Below are 19,113 nucleotides of genomic sequence, written 5' to 3'. Positions count from 1 at the left end.
GTATCTTTAACATGTCTGATACATGGGGGATCGTATACTTACTTAAGCGTATTGGATCAGGTCTACTATCCACCTTTCAGACAATCTTTGGAGAAATTCCATCTTTCATACACTCCGTACTTGGACACATTTTTGGAGGGCTTCCTCTGGTCCTGCTATCAGTGGTGGGCATCCTGATTTTAATTGTATTGATTCGCAATGGACGTCTCAATTCCTCAAGACATGGAGCGAACACTGCTGGAATGACGTTGTCGTGAGTGTATGGTGTTCTACCTGGGTATGCCTTGGCTTTGAGAGCTAGGTGAGCATTGGTTCCGGTCTTTTAGACCGGTCTAGCTAGACTGTGTCCTACCTATGTCCCGCTGCCTCTCCTCTGGATTTGAATACGTGTTGGTCCTGTTTCTGACACTTCCATCGGTTGCCCCACCGGACATAGACGTGCTCCTGGAGCCCTTGCAGGCACACACGTACAGTTGTCCACAGAGTATTCCCATGTTGATGATGCCATTTTTAGAGTCTCCAAAGGATGCTCTTCTGCTCCTGTTGGAAGGAAAATCGGCTCTGCTCCGGAGGTACAGGCATCGCTTCCAGGCATGCAGGCATCTAATTATTCCCCAGCGGGTGCTGTGGGAACCAGAAATGACCATCTTTGCTCACTCAACATGATATTGGAAGTGCTGGAGGGATTGCCACCTGCAGATGCAATGTACAGCGATGTTGAGTCTTCAGCACGGGATTCATAAAAAAATCTGGCTTTCCCTGTGCTGGGAAATATTCATCAATTTTTAAACATTTACCAAATTGAAGGACGAAACTGACTTTGTTTTATTTATTTTTTTCTTCTCTGCTTTAACCAAGCATAAATGATTTCAAGGTGCTCAGTGTAATAATAACTACATATTCACGTTTAGAGGACCTTTTGAACTCTTTTAGGGAAAATGGCTTTTCTTTTATGAACACTTTTTAACTGGCTTTTTTAAAATATTTTAATTATAAATGATTTATGATTTTAATGGCCTTAGCTTTATTAGTACCTATCTGACCCTGTTTACATTTTGATTAGGGCTGGGTGTCATGTTCGTTGGACTAGTCCTGTCATGTATTGCCATTTTTACAGACATTGTACGATTCACACGACAATAACGGTTCTGAACAGGTGACCTTTTACCTGGTAGTTTGCTCCCGTCTCTTAGACACCAGGCTCTTAGTATTTTATCATAATCCCTGTACCTAACATACATAAACATGTCCTCAGGCACTGCATAATTATTCTGTATAAGGGTCACCGCTTTTTTCATCCTTGGCCAACAGGCCCGCTGTGCATGATCACATTGTTTTAGAAAAACATTTATGATTGCTTTCAAAACATTTATGATTGTTTTCAAAACATATCAATTCTAGGAGAAACCCTGGAGTGACCACTCTAGTATATAAGACCCTTATTCCTCCCTGTAAATTAGAGGAGAATTCCTTCCACACTGACACGGTGTCCTGCATGCTGAATCTTCGACACGCAGCGGTCTGACATCCCTTGTCGGGTGTCATCCTAGGAGCAGAGACAGGGTCCTTCATTCTCTATCATCAGGTGAGGGGGTTGGAGCTTCCCTAAGGAATTCTTGACTATATACATACAGATATGCACATGTACATGCTACACCTACATATCTAGGCTAGGTACATTTAGGCAAAGTACGTAGGGTACGCATTATAGGAGTATACAAGTGATACTGTCTTATCTGAACTGTACTGGTTCATCTTTTTAGCAATATGGTAGAAATGTATCTACTATTTACCATATTGGTACTTGCAATTTCTTTGGTATGCTTCTGTTGCTTGATTGTTGCAGCAAATATGTTTTACACAAGACTGACGCTGGAACAATAAATATTCATTGAAAACATCCTAATCGCCATCCTGTGTATTTTCTCGAAAATAAGTAAGCACGAGACTGCTCGTTGGTAAGTGCCAAATAAACACATCACACACGCCAAAGCCACCAACACACAACGCACAACTGTGGGAATGCACACGTGACCAAACCACATACAACATGTCAAACTACACGACCACCTACCAGACACAACAACACCACTCCATGGTCATCCTGGGCTACCCCTGCACCCAATACAGACATTACATGGCACCACAGCCACACAACAGCTGAACGTGTGGAGATGCGGAATGCAGTCATGTGCGAGGATGCATGTGACCCGTGAATGGGAATGTACACAATGAGAAGTGAGGCGTGGATGTGCAGGACAGACATGGCTATGCAAACCACAGACATGTCGATGCAGACCACAACTGCTGGTGACTGGAGAGTAGTGAGCAGTGGAAGCAACAATGTCACCCGGCCGTGGAACAGATAGTGGAAGTGTCACACGATGCATCCCCCCCTGTGTGCGTGAGCATAGTGTGTTGGCCCAGAGTACGCCAGGGCTGTGCAGGGGTGTGGTGACAAACCCTGTCACGCAGGGCGTGGTCCTCTCCTGGGAAGGCCAACGTCACTGACAGTGTGGCGCCGCACAGCCTGCAACGAGGCTGATGCCGTGAGCAGCAGGGCCTGCTGCACCCCAGGACGCTGATGCACAGACCGGGCCTGCCTGCTCCAGCGCACCACGGCCGCACTGCTCAGCTGCCGACACCGTTGTTTGTCGAAGAGGGCCCAACACATGCCGGGGCAAGCTCCAGGCCCCAGTCACGTGAGCTCAGCAGCCTCCGCAGACCCTCGCTGCCCCCCTCCCCGCATCACTCCTTACTTATTGACATGCTCCACCGGCTTCCTTTTCGGACCAGTAGGTCCCACATGTGGAACTGTGTCCTGAGTCCTGAATGGCAGTGACCCCAAGTCCATGGCAGCGGCCACAGCACCAGACTCCCTTCGATCAGTGTGGCATACTTCCATTTAGCAGGCCAGCGACACGTGATGCCACTAACCATGTGCGCCATGAGTGACCGTCATCCACCGGCAGAACATCGTTGGTGTCAGAGACTGTTGCATGGGTGTTTTCATCAGCAACGGGCAGGTAAGGACATAGTGTCGGGCCTGGGTCTGTGGCATTCATATGCGTCATGTTGCCGGACACAGCTGGCATGTGCCCTCTGCATCATGCCCTGGGTGTAGGCACCCTATTCTCCCCCATGACACTCCGCGGAAGGCACATATGACCCTCCTATGCCCTCATGACCCTACCCCAGTCTCCTGCAGGTCAGCGTCCCTTGTCGGTGGGCCCGTGTCGGCCGCTGTGCATCTGGGGCCACTAGCCCTGTGCGACTCGAGTCATTCCCCCTTGTTGTACTGACATTGCATTACGGAGTACCTGATGATTGTTGGAGTTGTTGCCAACACCAGCTACTCCCTGAGGGCTGGCTTACACTCACCCCACACACAGCCAGCACAGGCGTCACTGTATTGTTGGGCCTGCCATCACATCCTGCCGAACCAAGTATTGACTCTTTTCTCCCTGCACTGTCACAGGTGATCAAGGATATTCACTCTGCCCTTGGATGGTGACACCCCTCTGAGACCCGAACACACCCACCCAGAGGCAGTACAATGCGTCCCACATACGCACCGTGGGCATTGTTGAATGCACATTTGGCGTGTTTAAGTCACTTTTCAGGTGCCTGGACGTCACAGGTGGAAAGCTCCTGTACAGCCAGGACATCGTGTGCAAGATGATTGTTGCATGTTGTGTGTTGCACAACATCTATGTTCGCACCAATGCCCCATGGATCCCAGTTCCAGAGGTACCAGACGATGATGGTGACGATGGGGCAGGTGGCCCACATCCCACTGCAGCTACGGCAGGAATGGCCCGTAGGAACTCCATCATTGACACTTACTTCTCATGAGCACGTAACATTGTGGCCGTCCATTGCAATCGTGGGATAATTGAGGATGTCCAATAGCACTGCATGTGTGATTAAAACATATTTGCAGGTAACAGGTTGTACTTGTACATTGTCATGTTCCATGTCCCTGCGGTTTCAGGTGTGATTTGCCATGGTGTGCACATTTGCGGAACCTGTAGTGTCCTGTGTTCTGTAGTGGAGGGGTTGCTGTTTGTAACGGGATGTTGTCAATGTCGAGGTGCACTTCTGCTTATGTGTGTATGCTGTACGGTGGGCGAGTCGCTCCTGCGGTTCTGATTTGTCTGCCACTGGTCTCTTTCATGCGGTGTGCTGGTCGGTTTTGTTCAACCACGATGCTTGGATGTTGTGGTGTACATGTTGTTCTCTGCAGTCGGTCAGGGTGCATCCCTGGTACTCCGCTGTTGATATTTGTTTTCTGTGGCATTTTCTGCATGCTGTTCTTGTGCTTTTCCCCGCATTACGCGAGTGTATTGCTGCCCTCGCACTGGTTGTCACTGTTTTCTTTTCGCGCTTTGGCCCATCGCAGGTTTTTCGGTGCTGTGGTTTGTGTTTTTATCTCCGTCGAGATGGTTGTATCGCGGACATTGTCCGCGGTTTCGACAAACTTTCGCATAGTACCGCCTTGTTGTGAATTCCACGTTGACACTGGGTTATTTTCCCGCGATGGGCTGCGATGTTGAGAGTTGCGTTAAGCTACTCTTGCGGTAGTTATCACACGTTCTTGTGAATATGCCCCATTGTGTATCCATTTCAAGCCAGCTGTCGCAAGTCACAAGGTACAATCAAACAAGCACTTTGTACTCCATCCGTTTGAAATACACCTTTTTAAAACATTTGTCTCTTTTCTAAATATTTATTGATTTTACAACAGCTTTTGATTCTGTAGACAGTCCAGCCCTTTGTCATGCTCTGGAGGACCAGGGTTTTAACAACAAGCTTTTGCGTGTCATAAGGCTGGTTCACTAGAATAGCACAGCAGTATTGATATTTGGCCCCAAGGGAGATTGCACACAAAGCTTTGGCATAGAACTGGGTGTCAGGCAAGAATTTGTTTTCGCACCTTTATTATTTATTTTGTTCATTAATGACATGGGCACTCAACTGCTAGCTTTAAATCTGATCGAGGGGGATAAAACACCAATCTTGCTATTCGCCGCCGCTGACGTTCTGTTGGCAAGAACTTTCCACGCACAAACTCCTCAAAGGTTTTGAATTATATTGTTCCAAAAAGAAACTCCAAATAAAAATTTCAAACACTGAACATACACAGATCAATACTCTGCGTAGCTTGCAGAAATTTTCAGTCTACAACCAGCCGCTAGAACAGGTTGATTCCTATGATTCCCTAGGAATACATTTCAACGCTAATTTGACCTGGGGCAAACAGTGGTAAAAGAGTGAAATGAGCATGCTCAACAGACAAATGTTATCATCCGTTTCAGAAGTAGTGTTCGGCAAAGAGCTATCAAGCCGGCATTATGATTCATTGTACGAAGCCAAAGAACTTGCTGCGGGCTTATGTGGAGCTAAGATTTGAGGGTCCAGTAAGGCAGCAGGCCTCCTGAAAATTGAAAATCAATTTCTATGCCTTTTGTTACAACTTGGTGCTGGAACCCCAACAGCAAAAAAACAGTTGATGGGCAGAATGCAGAACAATGTCATACATTCACCCCAGTACAGAGATCTGGGCCTAAATCCATCGTTTTTTTGCTCACCATGCCGCTCCAGTTTGAACCCAGCCATATGCAAATCTGTCTTGACCCTGTGCCTCATGGGAACAGTCCAGCACTAACTGCCAAGCCAGGTCCTCCCTGGACTGGAAACAAGCATCCTAGGACCGGTTTCGGGGTTTCACCCCTCTTCAGCCAGGATAGCTTGATTCCAGTGGCATGGAGAGCAAGGGACCCACGTCTGGGCATACCCTTCCCACTCGGGGTGACAAATGCAAAAAAACAGTTGATGGACAGAATGCAGAACAATGTCATACATTCACCCCAGTACAGAGATCTGTGCCTAAATCCATCTTTGTTTTGCTCACCATGCCGCTCCAGTTTGAACCCAGCCATATGCAAATCTGTCTTGACCCTGTGCCTCATGGGAACAGTCCAGCCCGAACTGCCAAGCCAGGTCCTCCCTGGACTGGAAACAAGCATCCTAGGACCGGTTTCAGGGTTTCACCCCTCTTCAGCCAGGATAGCTTGATTCCAGTGGCATGGAGAGCAAGGGACCCACGTCTGGGCATACCCTTCCCACTCGGGGTGACAAATGCAAAAAAACAGTTGATGGACAGAATGCAGAACAATGTCATACATTCACCCCAGTACAGAGATCTGGGCCTAAATCCATCGTTTTTTTGCTCACCATGCCGCTCCAGTTTGAACCCAGCCATATGCAAATCTGTCTTGACCCTGTGCCTCATGGGAACAGTCCAGCCCGAACTGCCAAGCCAGGTCCTCCCTGGACTGGAAACAAGCATCCTAGGACCGGTTTCGGGGTTTCACCCCTCTTCAGCCAGGATAGCTTGATTCCAGTGGCATGGAGAGCAAGGGACCCACGTCTGGGCACACCCTTCCCACTCGGGGTGACAAATGCAAAAAAAACAGTTGATGGACAGAATGCAGAACAATGTCATACATTCACCCCACGATGGATTAAACCCAGATCTGTGACTGGGGTGAATGTTTTGCCATTGTGCAACATTCCGTCCATCATCTTGTGTGTTTTGCTGTTCACCCTATGCGGGAAGGGTATGCCCAGACGTGGGTCCCGTCCTCACTACGCCACTGGAATCAAGCTATCCTGGCTGATGACGGCTGATAGCCAGAAACCGGTCCTAGGATGCTTGATTCCGGTCCAAGGAAGACATGGCTTGGCAGTTCGGGCTGGACTGTTCCCATGAGGCACAGGGTCAAGACTGATTTGCATATGGCCATGTCTGAACTGGGGTGGCGTGGTGAGCAAAATAACGATGGATTAAACCCAGATCTGTGACTGGGGGTGAATGTTTTGCCATTGTGCAACATTCCGTCCATCATCTTGTGTGTTTTGCTGTTCACCCTATGTGAGAAGGGTATGCCCAGACGTGGGTCCCGTGCTCACTAAGCCACTGGAATCAATCTATCCTGGCTGATGACGGCTGATAGCCAGAAACCGGTCCTAGGATGCTTGATTCCGGTCCAAGGAAGACATGGCTTGGCAGTTCGGGCTGGACTGTTCCCATGAGGCACAGGGTCAAGACTGATTTGCATATGGCCATGTCTGAACTGGGGTGGCGTGGTGAGCAAAATAACGATGGATTAAACCCAGATCTGTGACTGGGGGTGAATGTTTTGCCATTGTGCAACATTCCGTCCATCATCTTGTGTGTTTTGCTGTTCACCCTATGTGGGAAGGGTATGCCCAGATGTGGGTCCCGTGCTCACTACGCCACTGGAATCAAGCTATCCTGGCTGATGACGGCTGATAGCCAGAAACCGGTCCTAGGATGCTTGATTCCGGTCCAAGGAAGACATGGCTTGGCAGTTCGGGCTGGACTGTTCCCATGAGGCACAGGGTCAAGACTGATTTGCATATGGCCATGTCTGAACTGGGGTGGCGTGGTGAGCAAAAGAACGATGGATTAAACCCAGATCTGTGACTGGGGGTGAATGTTTTGCCATTGTGCAACATTCCGTCCATCATCTTGTGTGTTTTGCTGTTCACCCTATGTGGGAAGGGTATGCCCAGACGTGGGTCCCGTGCTCACAACGCCACTGGAATCAAGCTATCCTGGCTGATGACAGCTGATAGCCAGAAACCGGTCCTAGGATGCTTGATTCCGGTCCAAGGAAGACATGGCTTGGCAGTTCGGGCTGGACTGTTCCCATGAGGCACAGGGTCAAGACTGATTTGCATATGGCCATGTCTGAACTGGGGTGGCGTGATGAGCAAAATAACGATGGATTAAACCCAGATCTGTGACTGGGGGTGAATGTTTTGCCATTGTGCAACATTCCGTCCATCATCTTGTGTGTTTTGCTGTTCACCCTATGTGGGAAGGGTATGCCCAGATGTGGGTCCCGTGCTCACTACGCCACTGGAATCAAGTTATCCTGGCTGATGACGGCTGATAGCCAGAAACCGGTCCTAGGACGCTTGATTCCGGTCCAAGGAAGACATGGCTTGGCAGTTTGGGCTGGACTGTTCCCATGAGGCACAGGGTCAAGACTGATTTGCATATGGCCATGTCTGAACTGGGGTGGCGTGGTGAGCAAAATAACGATGGATTAAACCCAGATCTGTGACTGGGGGTGAATGTTTTGCCATTTTGCAACATTCCGTCCATCATCTTGTGTGTTTTGCTGTTCACCCTATGTGGGAAGGGTATGCCCAGACGTGGGTCCCGTGCTCACTACGCCACTGGAATCAAGCTATCCTGGCTGATGACGGCTGATAGCCAGAAACCGGTCCTAGGATGCTTGATTCCGGTCCAAGGAAGACATGGCTTGGCAGTTCGGGCTGGACTGTTCCCATGAGGCACAGGGTCAAGACTGATTTGCATATGGCCATGTCTGAACTGGGGTGGCGTGGTGAGCAAAATAACGATGGATTAAACCCAGATCTGTGACTGGGGGTGAATGTTTTGCCATTGTGCAACATTCCGTCCATCATCTTGTGTGTTTTGCTGTTCACCCTATGTGGGAAGGGTATGCCCAGACGTGGGTCCCGTGCTCACTACGCCACTGGAATCAAGCAATCCTGGCTGATGACGGCTGATAGCCAGAAACCGGTCCTAGGATGCTTGATTCCAGTCCAAGGAAGACATGGCTTGGCAGTTCGGGCTGGACTGTTCCCATGAGGCACAGGGTCAAGACTGATTTGCATATGGCCATGTCTGAACTGGGGTGGCGTGGTGAGCAAAATAACAATGGATTAAACCCAGATCTGTGACTGGGGGTGAATGTTTTGCCATTGTGCAACATTCCGTCCATCATCTTGTGTGTTTTGCTGTTCACCCTATGTGGGAAGGGTATGCCCAGACGTGGGTCCCGTGCTCACTACGCCACTGGAATCAAGCTATCCTGGCTGATGACGGCTGATAGCCAGAAACCGGTCCTAGGATGCTTGATTCCGGTCCAAGGAAGACATGGCTTGGCAGTTCGGGCTGGACTGTTCCCATGAGGCAGAGGGTCAAGACTGATTTGCATATGGCCATGTCTGAACTGGGGTGGCGTGGTGAGCAAAATAACGATGGATTAAACCCAGATCTGTGACTGGGGGTGAATGTTTTGCCATTGTGCAACATTCCGTCCATCATCTTGTGTGTTTTGCTGTTCACCCTATGTGGGAAGGGTATGCCCAGACGTGGGTCCCGTGCTCACTACGCCACTGGAATCAAGCTATCCTGGCTGATGACGGCTGATAGCCAGAAACCGGTCCTAGGATGCTTGATTCCGGTCCAAGGAAGACATGGCTTGGCAGTTCGGGCTGGACTGTTCCCATGAGGCACAGGGTCAAGACTGATTTGCATATGGCCATGTCTGAACTGGGGTGGCGTGGTGAGCAAAAGAACGATGGATTAAACCCAGATCTGTGACTGGGGGTGAATGTTTTGCCATTGTGCAACATTCCGTCCATCATCTTGTGTGTTTTGCTGTTCACCCTATGTGGGAAGGGTATGCCCAGACGTGGGTCCCGTGCTCACTACGCCACTGGAATCAAGCTATCCTGGCTGATGACGGCTGATAGCCAGAAACCGGTCCTAGGATGCTTGATTCCGGTCCAAGGAAGACATGGCTTGGCAGTTCGGGCTGGACTGTTCCCATGAGGCACAGGGTCAAGACTAATTTGCATATGGCCATGTCTGAACTGGGGTGGCGTGGTGAGCAAAATAACGATGGATTAAACCCAGATCTGTGACTGGGGGTGAATGTTTTGCCATTGTGCAACATTCCGTCCATCATCTTGTGTGTTTTGCTGGAACCCCAACAGCAGCTCTTAAACATGAGTTGGCCTTGACCAACATGGAAACCATTGCTGCTCTAAAACAACTCTTGTTTTGCACTGGAAGTGGTCCAAACCGAGTTTATCAATCTACCTCAAATCAACATGCGAACTTTGGGATAGCAACCGTTCTTACAAGTTCTATGGCTCAAACAAATTGCAAATACCCTCAACAACATTGGTTGCTTTGAATATTGACCCAATTCAGAGACCATGATCCTTCAACCCTTGATAGACCAAAGGCGAACTATTGGTTGTGAATTTCTGATCAGGACCATGGGAAATTGTTGCTTACCATCTGGGGAATCAAACCCGCATTTGAATTCGATAGTTATATTGATCATACATTTCCACCAACAAAGAGAGTTCTGTTTATTAAATCCCCGCTAGGATGCCTCTCTGTAAATTCTTTTATACAGACTGGTCGATTTATCGTGGCGATTCCACCTGCCCTTACTTGCAAGGTGGCGATCGGACTCTTACACACTTTATCCTGCTATGCTCTTTTTCTTTGTTAGCAAGGAGATTTCTTTGTCTGCTTTTTAAAAAGTATGGAGTCAGACATTGCAATGCTGTCATTCACTTATGTTTAAGAGCGGACATTATTGTTATTTTTGACCCAGTATCTTGGTATATTTATGAAGTTAGGAAAGTCACTCTACCTTGTATTAGATAACATAACGTATGAGTTCTGAAGTACCTCAATTGATAGCAAACCATTGCCGTCATATCACCTTCTTGCGCTGTTCTCAAGATCCAATATTTGTTTATTCTGCTTCTGTACGAATGGAAGCACTACCTCACCCACTGAAATCCTAAGTGGTGCAACTGTTGTAGCAGTACGTTGCAGCTCTTCTTCATAGCTATTTTTTTCCTTTTACTCCATTAAAAGGAATTGAAAGGTGACTTTTTGGTTTCATCAACTCCACTATCTCTAAATCAGACACATTCCACTCAGTTTCATGAGCCTGGGTGTGATTGTTTGTGTTCCTTCCCGAAAATGACATGCCCCAAACAGCTAAGGTCTGCAGGAGAGTTTTCAGCAATCTATCTGAAACTACACATGTAACACCTTCCCGCAGTGAAAAAGCTGAAACGTGTTCTACTCTGCAGAGGTTCAAAGTTAGAGCAAGAAAATATTTTTTTTAGAAAATAAAATACTCATATAACAGCAATGCCATTTCTGTGTGTTTGTTACTGTTCTGTGGATCCTGCAAGTAGGCAGGGGTAAGGATTATTGTTTTAATGTCGGTAGACTTCGAGCCTGCAATGTGTGTACGTACCTCAGACACGCAAAACAAGATTGTAAGGTATAACTGTTTTTTACAACTCGTTTTATTGACTTTCTGCACATAAGAAAATGCACATCTGTTTATAGAACTATTGTCGTGACTCGTGGAGTATCCACTAACCCAGCAATATAATAAACATATCTATCCTCTTGACCCACTCGAGACTGCCATCCATAATGGAACATAGACCGGAGTCACTAACCTGCAGGCTGTCCCAGAGCCGCCTCCGCTTGAGTCGAGCCGACCTTTCCCATGCTGAAGGGTGACCAACAATCTGCCTTTATCGGCATTAGAATATGAAAGTAAGCTGAGGCCTGCCAGTCTGGATAAAAATCAACCTCCCCTACTACATTAGGCAGGTCACGATTACTCGGACTAGCCTTGCTGATCCCTGTTCATTTGGTTTCATCCTGCTGACACTGTGCATTGTGAAGACATGACCCGCAAACTGCTATTAAAAATCAAAGTATGCTCAGCCCTGTTCGAAATCCCCTCAGGAAATGTCTTGATATTTGTGCGGGTTTAAAAGATAAACTCTTTGACCCCCAGAAATGTCTTTCTCAATACAACATTAAGATAATCAAATGACATTGACACTATGTACTTATTTTCAACATTTCTTCTTGGTAATAAAGCTGAGTAATTGAAATATGGGGGTCTTGTTCACCACTCACTCATTCACATTTCTCTTCGGCTGTCCACTGGTCACCTTGCTATCAAGATTTCAGTCCCCTTACCCATATATCTCTTGTAAGCCTCTCAGCCGTTGATGACTGAATTTATGGTGCCCATTTCCCACATATTAATCTCGCCCCTTGTGTGTTTTTCTCAATTACTTAGTGGAGTCAATCATAGTGAATAGAAAACAACCTCGAGTGGGTGAGTGAGCAGCATTGGCTGGGCAGCTTCTCTGCAAAAACTAACAATGCATGGGTACGTTGCTCAGCCATGCCTGAATGTCATATGAGCTGCCACTACGATATACCAGTACTTAAATCAAGGGCAACAGTCTTGTATTCCTTTGTTAATCACTGCCACTTTGATCGTGCCTCATTGAACCTGGTCATAGCAATTTTCCTTAATTTCTAAAAATCTCACCTACTTTTGATCTACCTGCAAATTCTAGTGTAGAGATTGAAAATATTCTGTGGAAAGTTCAGAAAGTGTAGAAAATCTGCACAGAATCAAGAAATCTGTTTTTCACTGAAAATCTTACTGCTGATTTGGACTGTCTCCACCTTTTAGTCACATGTTTCATTAGGACACATGTTTTATCAAAACACAAATTCAGAAAGAAATACACTAGATGGGTTAGCATTATTGATTCTTATCTGTAGGAAATATCCCATTTTTGCATGATTACCCCCCCCCCACGCACTTTTTGCTTGACATCTGATGCATCCTGGTGTGCCCTGGGTCCCTACCAATCAAGTTCCCAGGGCCTGTGTTCTTTCCCAAAACCGTAACTTTGTACCCACAATTGGCACATCTCTGGCGATAAGTAAGCCCCTTGTAAAAGGTATAATGGGTACTAAGGGCACTGTGACCAGGGAAGGCCTTTACGGGCTGCAGCACCTATTGTGCCACCCTTACAGGCCCTGCACCTTGACACCCACACATTGCAATTGCAGGCTGTGTTTTTTGGTGCAGAGAAAAGTGAGGAGTCGACTTGGCACACATCCCTGTGAGCCATGCCTGCAACCCACTACCTGCGCCCTAGGGAGGTCACCCCTCTAGCAGGGTGCACAAGCCCTGAGGTTAGGGTACAGTGGCATGAGCCCTGTACCCCTAAAATGTCTAAGTGCATTCTTAGACATTGTAAGTATAGTAAAGCCAGAAAGAGTATATGGTGTAGGATTTGGTAATTACAAACTCCACAGGTCCTTAATGGCTTTACTAAAACCTGGGAAGTTTGGTAGCAAACTTCTCAGCACATTAAACCCACACTGACGCCAGTGTGGGATTTAATGTAAAATGCACCCAGAGGGCATTGTAGAGATGCCCCCGGAAAAACGACTAGCCCTGGTGTGGTTCCTGATTGGCTACCTGCCATTTGCCACCACGAGACAGGGTTCTGGACCCATGGGTAGGGAGCCTCTGTTACTTGTGTCCATAAACAAAGCTCATCCTGGGCAGAGGTGTCATGCCTCCACCCCTAGGATGGGCTGGGTCCATGAAGGGAAAGCTTCAAAGGCCTGCCACCTTTGCAAGCTGTCCCTGCTTCTTGCTGCCCATAGCAACTGCCCCCCCCGGTTCTGCCCCCCACTTTGGTGGGGGAGAATCGGTGGAAAAACCAAGCTAAGAAGAGAGGTGTACCCACCTTTGCTAACCTCACCCCTGAGGTGAGGGAGGCGAGGTGAAGCACAAATCTCAGTCTCCTCCATCTTGAAGATGAGGGGACCCAACCAATTAGGGTGAGGCCAATGCTCCCTTCCCACTGGTGGGTTGCATATTATGGAGCGTACCCACCCCAAGATAGGGACCCATTGGTCCTGACTTGCACACCCCTTTTAAAGCCCCTAAATTTAGTATTTAAGGGCAACCCTGAACCTTTCCTTCTCAGATTCGAGGAAGAAAGAAGAAGGACCGAAGAGCTGTGCTCACCCAGGAAGAAGACACCTATTGTTTTGGCTCCAGTCCTACCAGCCTGTCCTAGCTTTGACCTGCCTACAGCGAGAACCTCAGTGAGTTCAGCAGGCCCCAGAGCCCAAAGGACCTGCCCTGCAACCAGCTTTAAGGCTCTGTCTCCTGTGATCACTGGATTTGCTCACCCAAGACTCACCTACAGAATGCGGATCCAGGCAGCTCTGTGATTTTGCACCATTCTGCACCCAATGCCAAGGCCTGAGTTTGAGTGGCCCATCACCAAGAGGAGGTCTCCGGAGCAATCCTGACCTGGGATCTGGTGATCCCCTACCTCCCTCAAGCTTCAAGCCAATGCCTGCAGCCTCAACCTGAAGGGTCCCCCGACCTCGAACAGAGCTGGTAAAAAAGACACAACCCCCAAAGACACCCCTGCACCTGATGCCCTATGTCTTTGGATGGCCCAACCAACAGTGTCCAGTCATCCCCCAAGAACTCAGCATACCTCTCCAGCCAGTGGTCACCTCCAGGCAGTCTCCCTGCCCGAACCTGCAGCATCTTTTCTGAACCAAAGGTCCCCATTAGAATCCACAGTGTCCTCAACATCCCCTTGCCACACTGTACCTAGCCTCTCCTGTGCAGATGGTGGCGCAGCTCCAATGCTGATTGTTAGCCCCTGTAGTGATGACCTAGACCCCAGGAGCTTCGCTCCCCCAGCCAAGTGGCCTGTTCGTAAGCAGTCCCTGACCTAACGCCCCCTTAGCCCCATTGGCTAACATTGTGCCCCGCCACCCGGCCGCTGCAGTGCCATTGGTGGTGCAATTTGAGTGCCTACCTAGAACATGAGGAACCCTGGCCCTAACCCCCAAAACTCCCATCATAATATGTTCACTTACCTGTGAAACCGATAACCAGTTTTCTTCCATAAGAACCAATGTTACAAGTTTTTGATCCAAAAATGTTGTGTTGCACTGAATTTTGTATGAAAGAAGAAGTAACTAAACTGCTAACCCTAAAAAGTCTTACTTACCGTGTATTATGAGATCCTGGCATGGTAGCTAGGCATATCACCCGAGTAGTCAATGTAATCCAGAAGTAACGAGAAAGTAATCCAAAGTAAGTACTGTGTAATTTAAACTGCTTTTTGAACCGATACAAACCTGTAACAATTGCAAATCGATTCCCAATTGCACTTCTTGAAATGTTCTATGATGGAAGGTATATTTTACCTACCTGTACCAAGTCCCACTTGGTTCTAGAAATAAAGTACAAGTATACTTTTTTTTATACTTATCCAATTAGTCTGGATTCAGTCTCTGAGTGTGTGCCTTCAGTCTTGATTGAGTTAATACAATAAATAATTAACAAACCCTCCTGATAACCCTAACTTCTCACCCACACTACCACACAGAGAGTAGTTAGCCTCTGCTATACATCTGGGGTCTCCCTGGACTCTGTGCACACTATACTTTACTTTGGTATAGTATATACAGAGCCAGCTTCCTGCATTATCCTTTTTCAGTTTTGCTTGTACATTCACTCCTGTTGAGTCAACGGCGTATACTATTAGTTGCAACAGTATCTGTTACAATCAATTTGATGACCAGGGGGCCTGATTTATATTTCCGCTTATGGGTTACTCTGTCACAACAGTGACAAATATCCCGTCCGCCGAATTATACATTTAATTATATCCTATTTGTATTTGTATTTGTATCTGGGTTTTGTATCGCGCCAACTCACCGACAGGTACAGAACAAAAGATGGGAGAGATAGATAGGTGGCAGGTCTAGCAGTTCATTATTGGAGTGGGAACGCGTTCTTGAAGAGTAGAGTCTTCAAAGACTTCCGAAAGCGGAGGAGATTGGGCTCTCTACGAAGTGCCTCTGGCAGCTTATTCCAGTTGATAGGGGCCTGCACTGAGAACGATCTGCCTCCTTTGGTTGTTAGCTTAAAGCGTGGTTGAGACAGTAAGAAGGAACCCGATGATCGCAAGATGCGTTTAGGTTCGTGGAGCTCGAGCCTTTCTTTTATATAGGCTGGCGCCTGTCCGTGTAATGCTTTGTGGCAGATACACATGCTCTTGAACTCCACTCTCTGCAGCATGGGCAGCCAGTGTAATCGATGGAGCAGGGGGGAGGCATGGGTCCTCCTTGGAACTCCAAAGACCAGGCGTGCTGCGTCGTTTAGAATGACCTGGAGACGGCTAATGGAATACTTCGGAAGGCCGAGGTACAGCGCATTTCCATAGTCGATTCTAGACACTATTGTGGCTGACACAATAGTTTGCAGCATATTCCTCGAGAGCAGGGGGGCGAGTTTGCGTAGTTGCCTGATTAAGTTAGTGCAGCAGCCGCGACTACAGCAGAAACTTGATTAGCCATTGAGAGATCTTGGTCGATTTTCATCCCAAGACTCTTGACATTGGGGCATGATTTTGGGGCAGGGCCTAGCTCTTGGGGCCAGTATAGATCGCTCCAAGGGGACACAGCAGTTGAAACGACCAGGACTTCCGTTTTATCCGGATTGATTTTCAGCAGATTAGATGACATCCAGTTCACTGTGAAACGTAGGATGTCTTTAGCCACTGATTGTGCTGATGAAGTGTTGTCGATGCTCAGCAATAGCTGAGTGTCGTCGGCATAGTTAAATACTTTGCACTTCATCTTTGCCAGCGACTCTACCAGTGGTTGCAAGTAGAGGTTAAATAGGAGTGGCGAAAGCGCTGACCCCTGCGGAACCCCGCAAACTAACCTGCCCACCTCTGAGACCTGGTCTGCCAACTGGATCCTCTGCGTCCTTCCTGTTAGAAAGGCTGTGAGCCATTTAAGAGCCTGTCCCCCTATCCCGAACCCGGCCAGCCTATCCAAGAGCAGTGCATGGCTGACAGTATCAAACGCTGCTGAAAGATCTAATAATATCAGCGCGCATGGCTTTTTACTGTCAGCCATGCATCTTAGCTCATCCAGTACCGACAGCATTACCAGCTCCGTGCTATGGTGGGCACGGAAACCAGCTTGCCGGTCATGGAGAAGATGGTGACATTCCAGGAAGGCTGACAAGGACTTAAGTACATGTTGTTCCAGTACTTTTGACAGGAATGGCAGCTGGGAAATTGGCCTATAATTCTTCAGGCTAGATGGATCGGCTCCCGTTTTTTTTATCAAGGGTCTGACACATGCCTCCTTAAAGGAGGATGGCAGAAGTCCAGTGGCTAATGAGGTGTTTAAAAGATCTAAGATCTGGTCTTCTAGAAGCGGTATTGCCATCCGAAGGGTGTCAGGCGGGCAGGGGTCAGCAGGGGAGCCAGATTTAGTAGACGCTACGAGTTTCCTCAAAGTACTAAGATCAATGTGAGGAAAGACAGTAAAGTTAGAAGAGGGAGAGTCTGGGAGGGGAGGTTGTTTGACATAAGAGACTGGGTTGTTCTTCTTGATCTCAGTCAAGATGGTCGCTACCTTACCCAGGAAATATCCTTGAAAGGTGTCGCAATCAATCAGGATATCAGTCTTTTCCTCTTTCTTACTTAGCTCTTTCAGTATTTGAAAGGTCTCTCTCTGTATATTGGTAGCATTATTAATACGCGTCTCGTAGTACTCCTTCTTTGTTATAATAATAAGCTTTTTGTATGCTTGGAAAGACTTTCAGTATAGCTCCCTATCAGTGGCCCTTTTAGATTTCCTCCAACATCTTTCGAGGTAGCGAAGCTAATTATATCCTATGGAATTTATATTTCGGCAGACGGGATATTCATCACCATTGTGATGGAGTAACCCGTCCGCCAAAATATAAATCAGGCCCTAGATGATTTGGAGTTTGACTGACAATGTAATCCATTGCAAAACTTTACGGTTCCCGTTGATTGAGCACCCATTGACTCCATCAACAAGAAAGCTTCCTCCAATGGCCCGAAGAAGTAGGTGCCATCAGAGGAAGGACTTTACACCTATTTTGAGTAGACAGTGTAATGTCGTTTTTAGCTGTCAGCCATCATCTGGAAAATCCTGTTTTTTCTTTTTCATAAATAAACCTTTGCTTTTGGAGTTGGTTTTTGAAAAACAAACATTTATGAAAAGTCTAGTGAACAACTATCAAAGCTGATGACGGGCATCCACCAAGCTTTTTCTTACATTAAAGTTAACCCCTGTGAGGGTGGTTCCTTTCAATGTACAGACATGTACATTGGTCTGGATAGTCCATCAGACCAGAAACCAGGCACTTGAGGCCCTATTTAGAATCTGGCAGATGGAATATTCTATCAAACGTTCATGGATATCCTGTTCACCATGTTACAAGTGCCATAAGCTGTAATGCACTTGCAATACTACAGGCGAGATATCTCTCGTATTTTGACAGAGTATCCCATCAGCCAAACTCTAAATAAGGCCCTTAATCTGGATCTCGGTTGCCAGCATCCTTAATGTGGTTGTTAAAGTTAACCCTTCAAAATCAAATGAACCACGTTACAAGACACAAATATGTACAAATGTTTTATATCTCATTTTTTAATTATCTTTTTTTTTTTTTTTTACAGAGGCTGATGAGACTAGTAATGCGCTGCCCATAGGATTTGGCGTTGCTACTCCAGTGGCGGCCATCACAACAACTGTGTTAGTAGCTAAAAGGAAAACAATCTACGCATTTTTTAAAAAGTAAGGGGTATCATGTGCTTTTTGGTCCCATATGTATTAGATATTTAAATTAAAACATTTAAAATAGAATTTTGTAGTCCCATATTGAATAATGCGAAGAAATGTAATTTTACTTCTGATGTTTTCTGATGACTTTTCAGGCCATACTTCAGTAGTCAAAATCCCACCCCCCCACCCCCGTCTTGCCAACCCTTCTTCTCTCACTTTGTCTTCCTGATGCTCGACCACAGGATGCAAAATATCTCCATTAGAGTGATTTGCTCTTTTATTTAACAGCCTGCTTATTGAATTTCCGCATGTTCTATTTTCTCAACTGGAAATGCAAAAATACAGATGGATAGAATTCCAAGCTATGCTAATTACAGGGCCATTTCATAAAAGCATTTTGGAGTATCCAGGACTCTTTTATGTACTCTTACATGCCTTTTTGAATTAACCATTAAAACCTCGATTATAGTTAAAAAAAAGACAGGCACCTGAAAATATCTTTAACATCTGATGCCCATCAGAGGCACCTTAAACTCTGTATTAGTTAATAGATACAAAACGCTGCTTGTCAGTTCCCTCAAAGGGGAAAATTACAGATTTAAGATTATCAGTTTAAAAGGCAGACAACAATCCATTAGATATGGAGACAGGGAAAATCAAAGCTATTCAGATAATATTATACGGACTTGTATACAAACACCCTAGAATATAAAAGGGAAGTTTAACTTCTATCAAGGACA

The 19,113-nt window shown here is 46.8% G+C and overlaps 1 protein-coding gene across 1 annotated transcript in view; it reads left to right on the top strand.

Moving 5' to 3' along the window:
- The window catches only part of LOC146784506 (zinc metalloproteinase-disintegrin-like VLAIP-B), a 3,216,124-nt gene extending 3,197,735 nt beyond the window's left edge, over positions 1–18,389 (top strand). Inside the window, exon 19 of the mRNA XM_085632968.1 lies at positions 18,268–18,389. Within this exon, the coding sequence (XP_085489094.1) occupies positions 18,268–18,389 (122 nt within the window). The remainder of the gene's footprint in view (positions 1–18,267) is intronic.
- Positions 18,390–19,113: the final 724 nt, after the last annotated feature.

This window comes from Triturus cristatus, chromosome 11, assembly GCF_964204655.1.
Source record: "Triturus cristatus chromosome 11, aTriCri1.1, whole genome shotgun sequence".
Lineage (NCBI taxonomy): Eukaryota > Metazoa > Chordata > Amphibia > Caudata > Salamandridae > Triturus > Triturus cristatus.
This window is presented reverse-complemented; position numbering and strand designations above follow the sequence as displayed.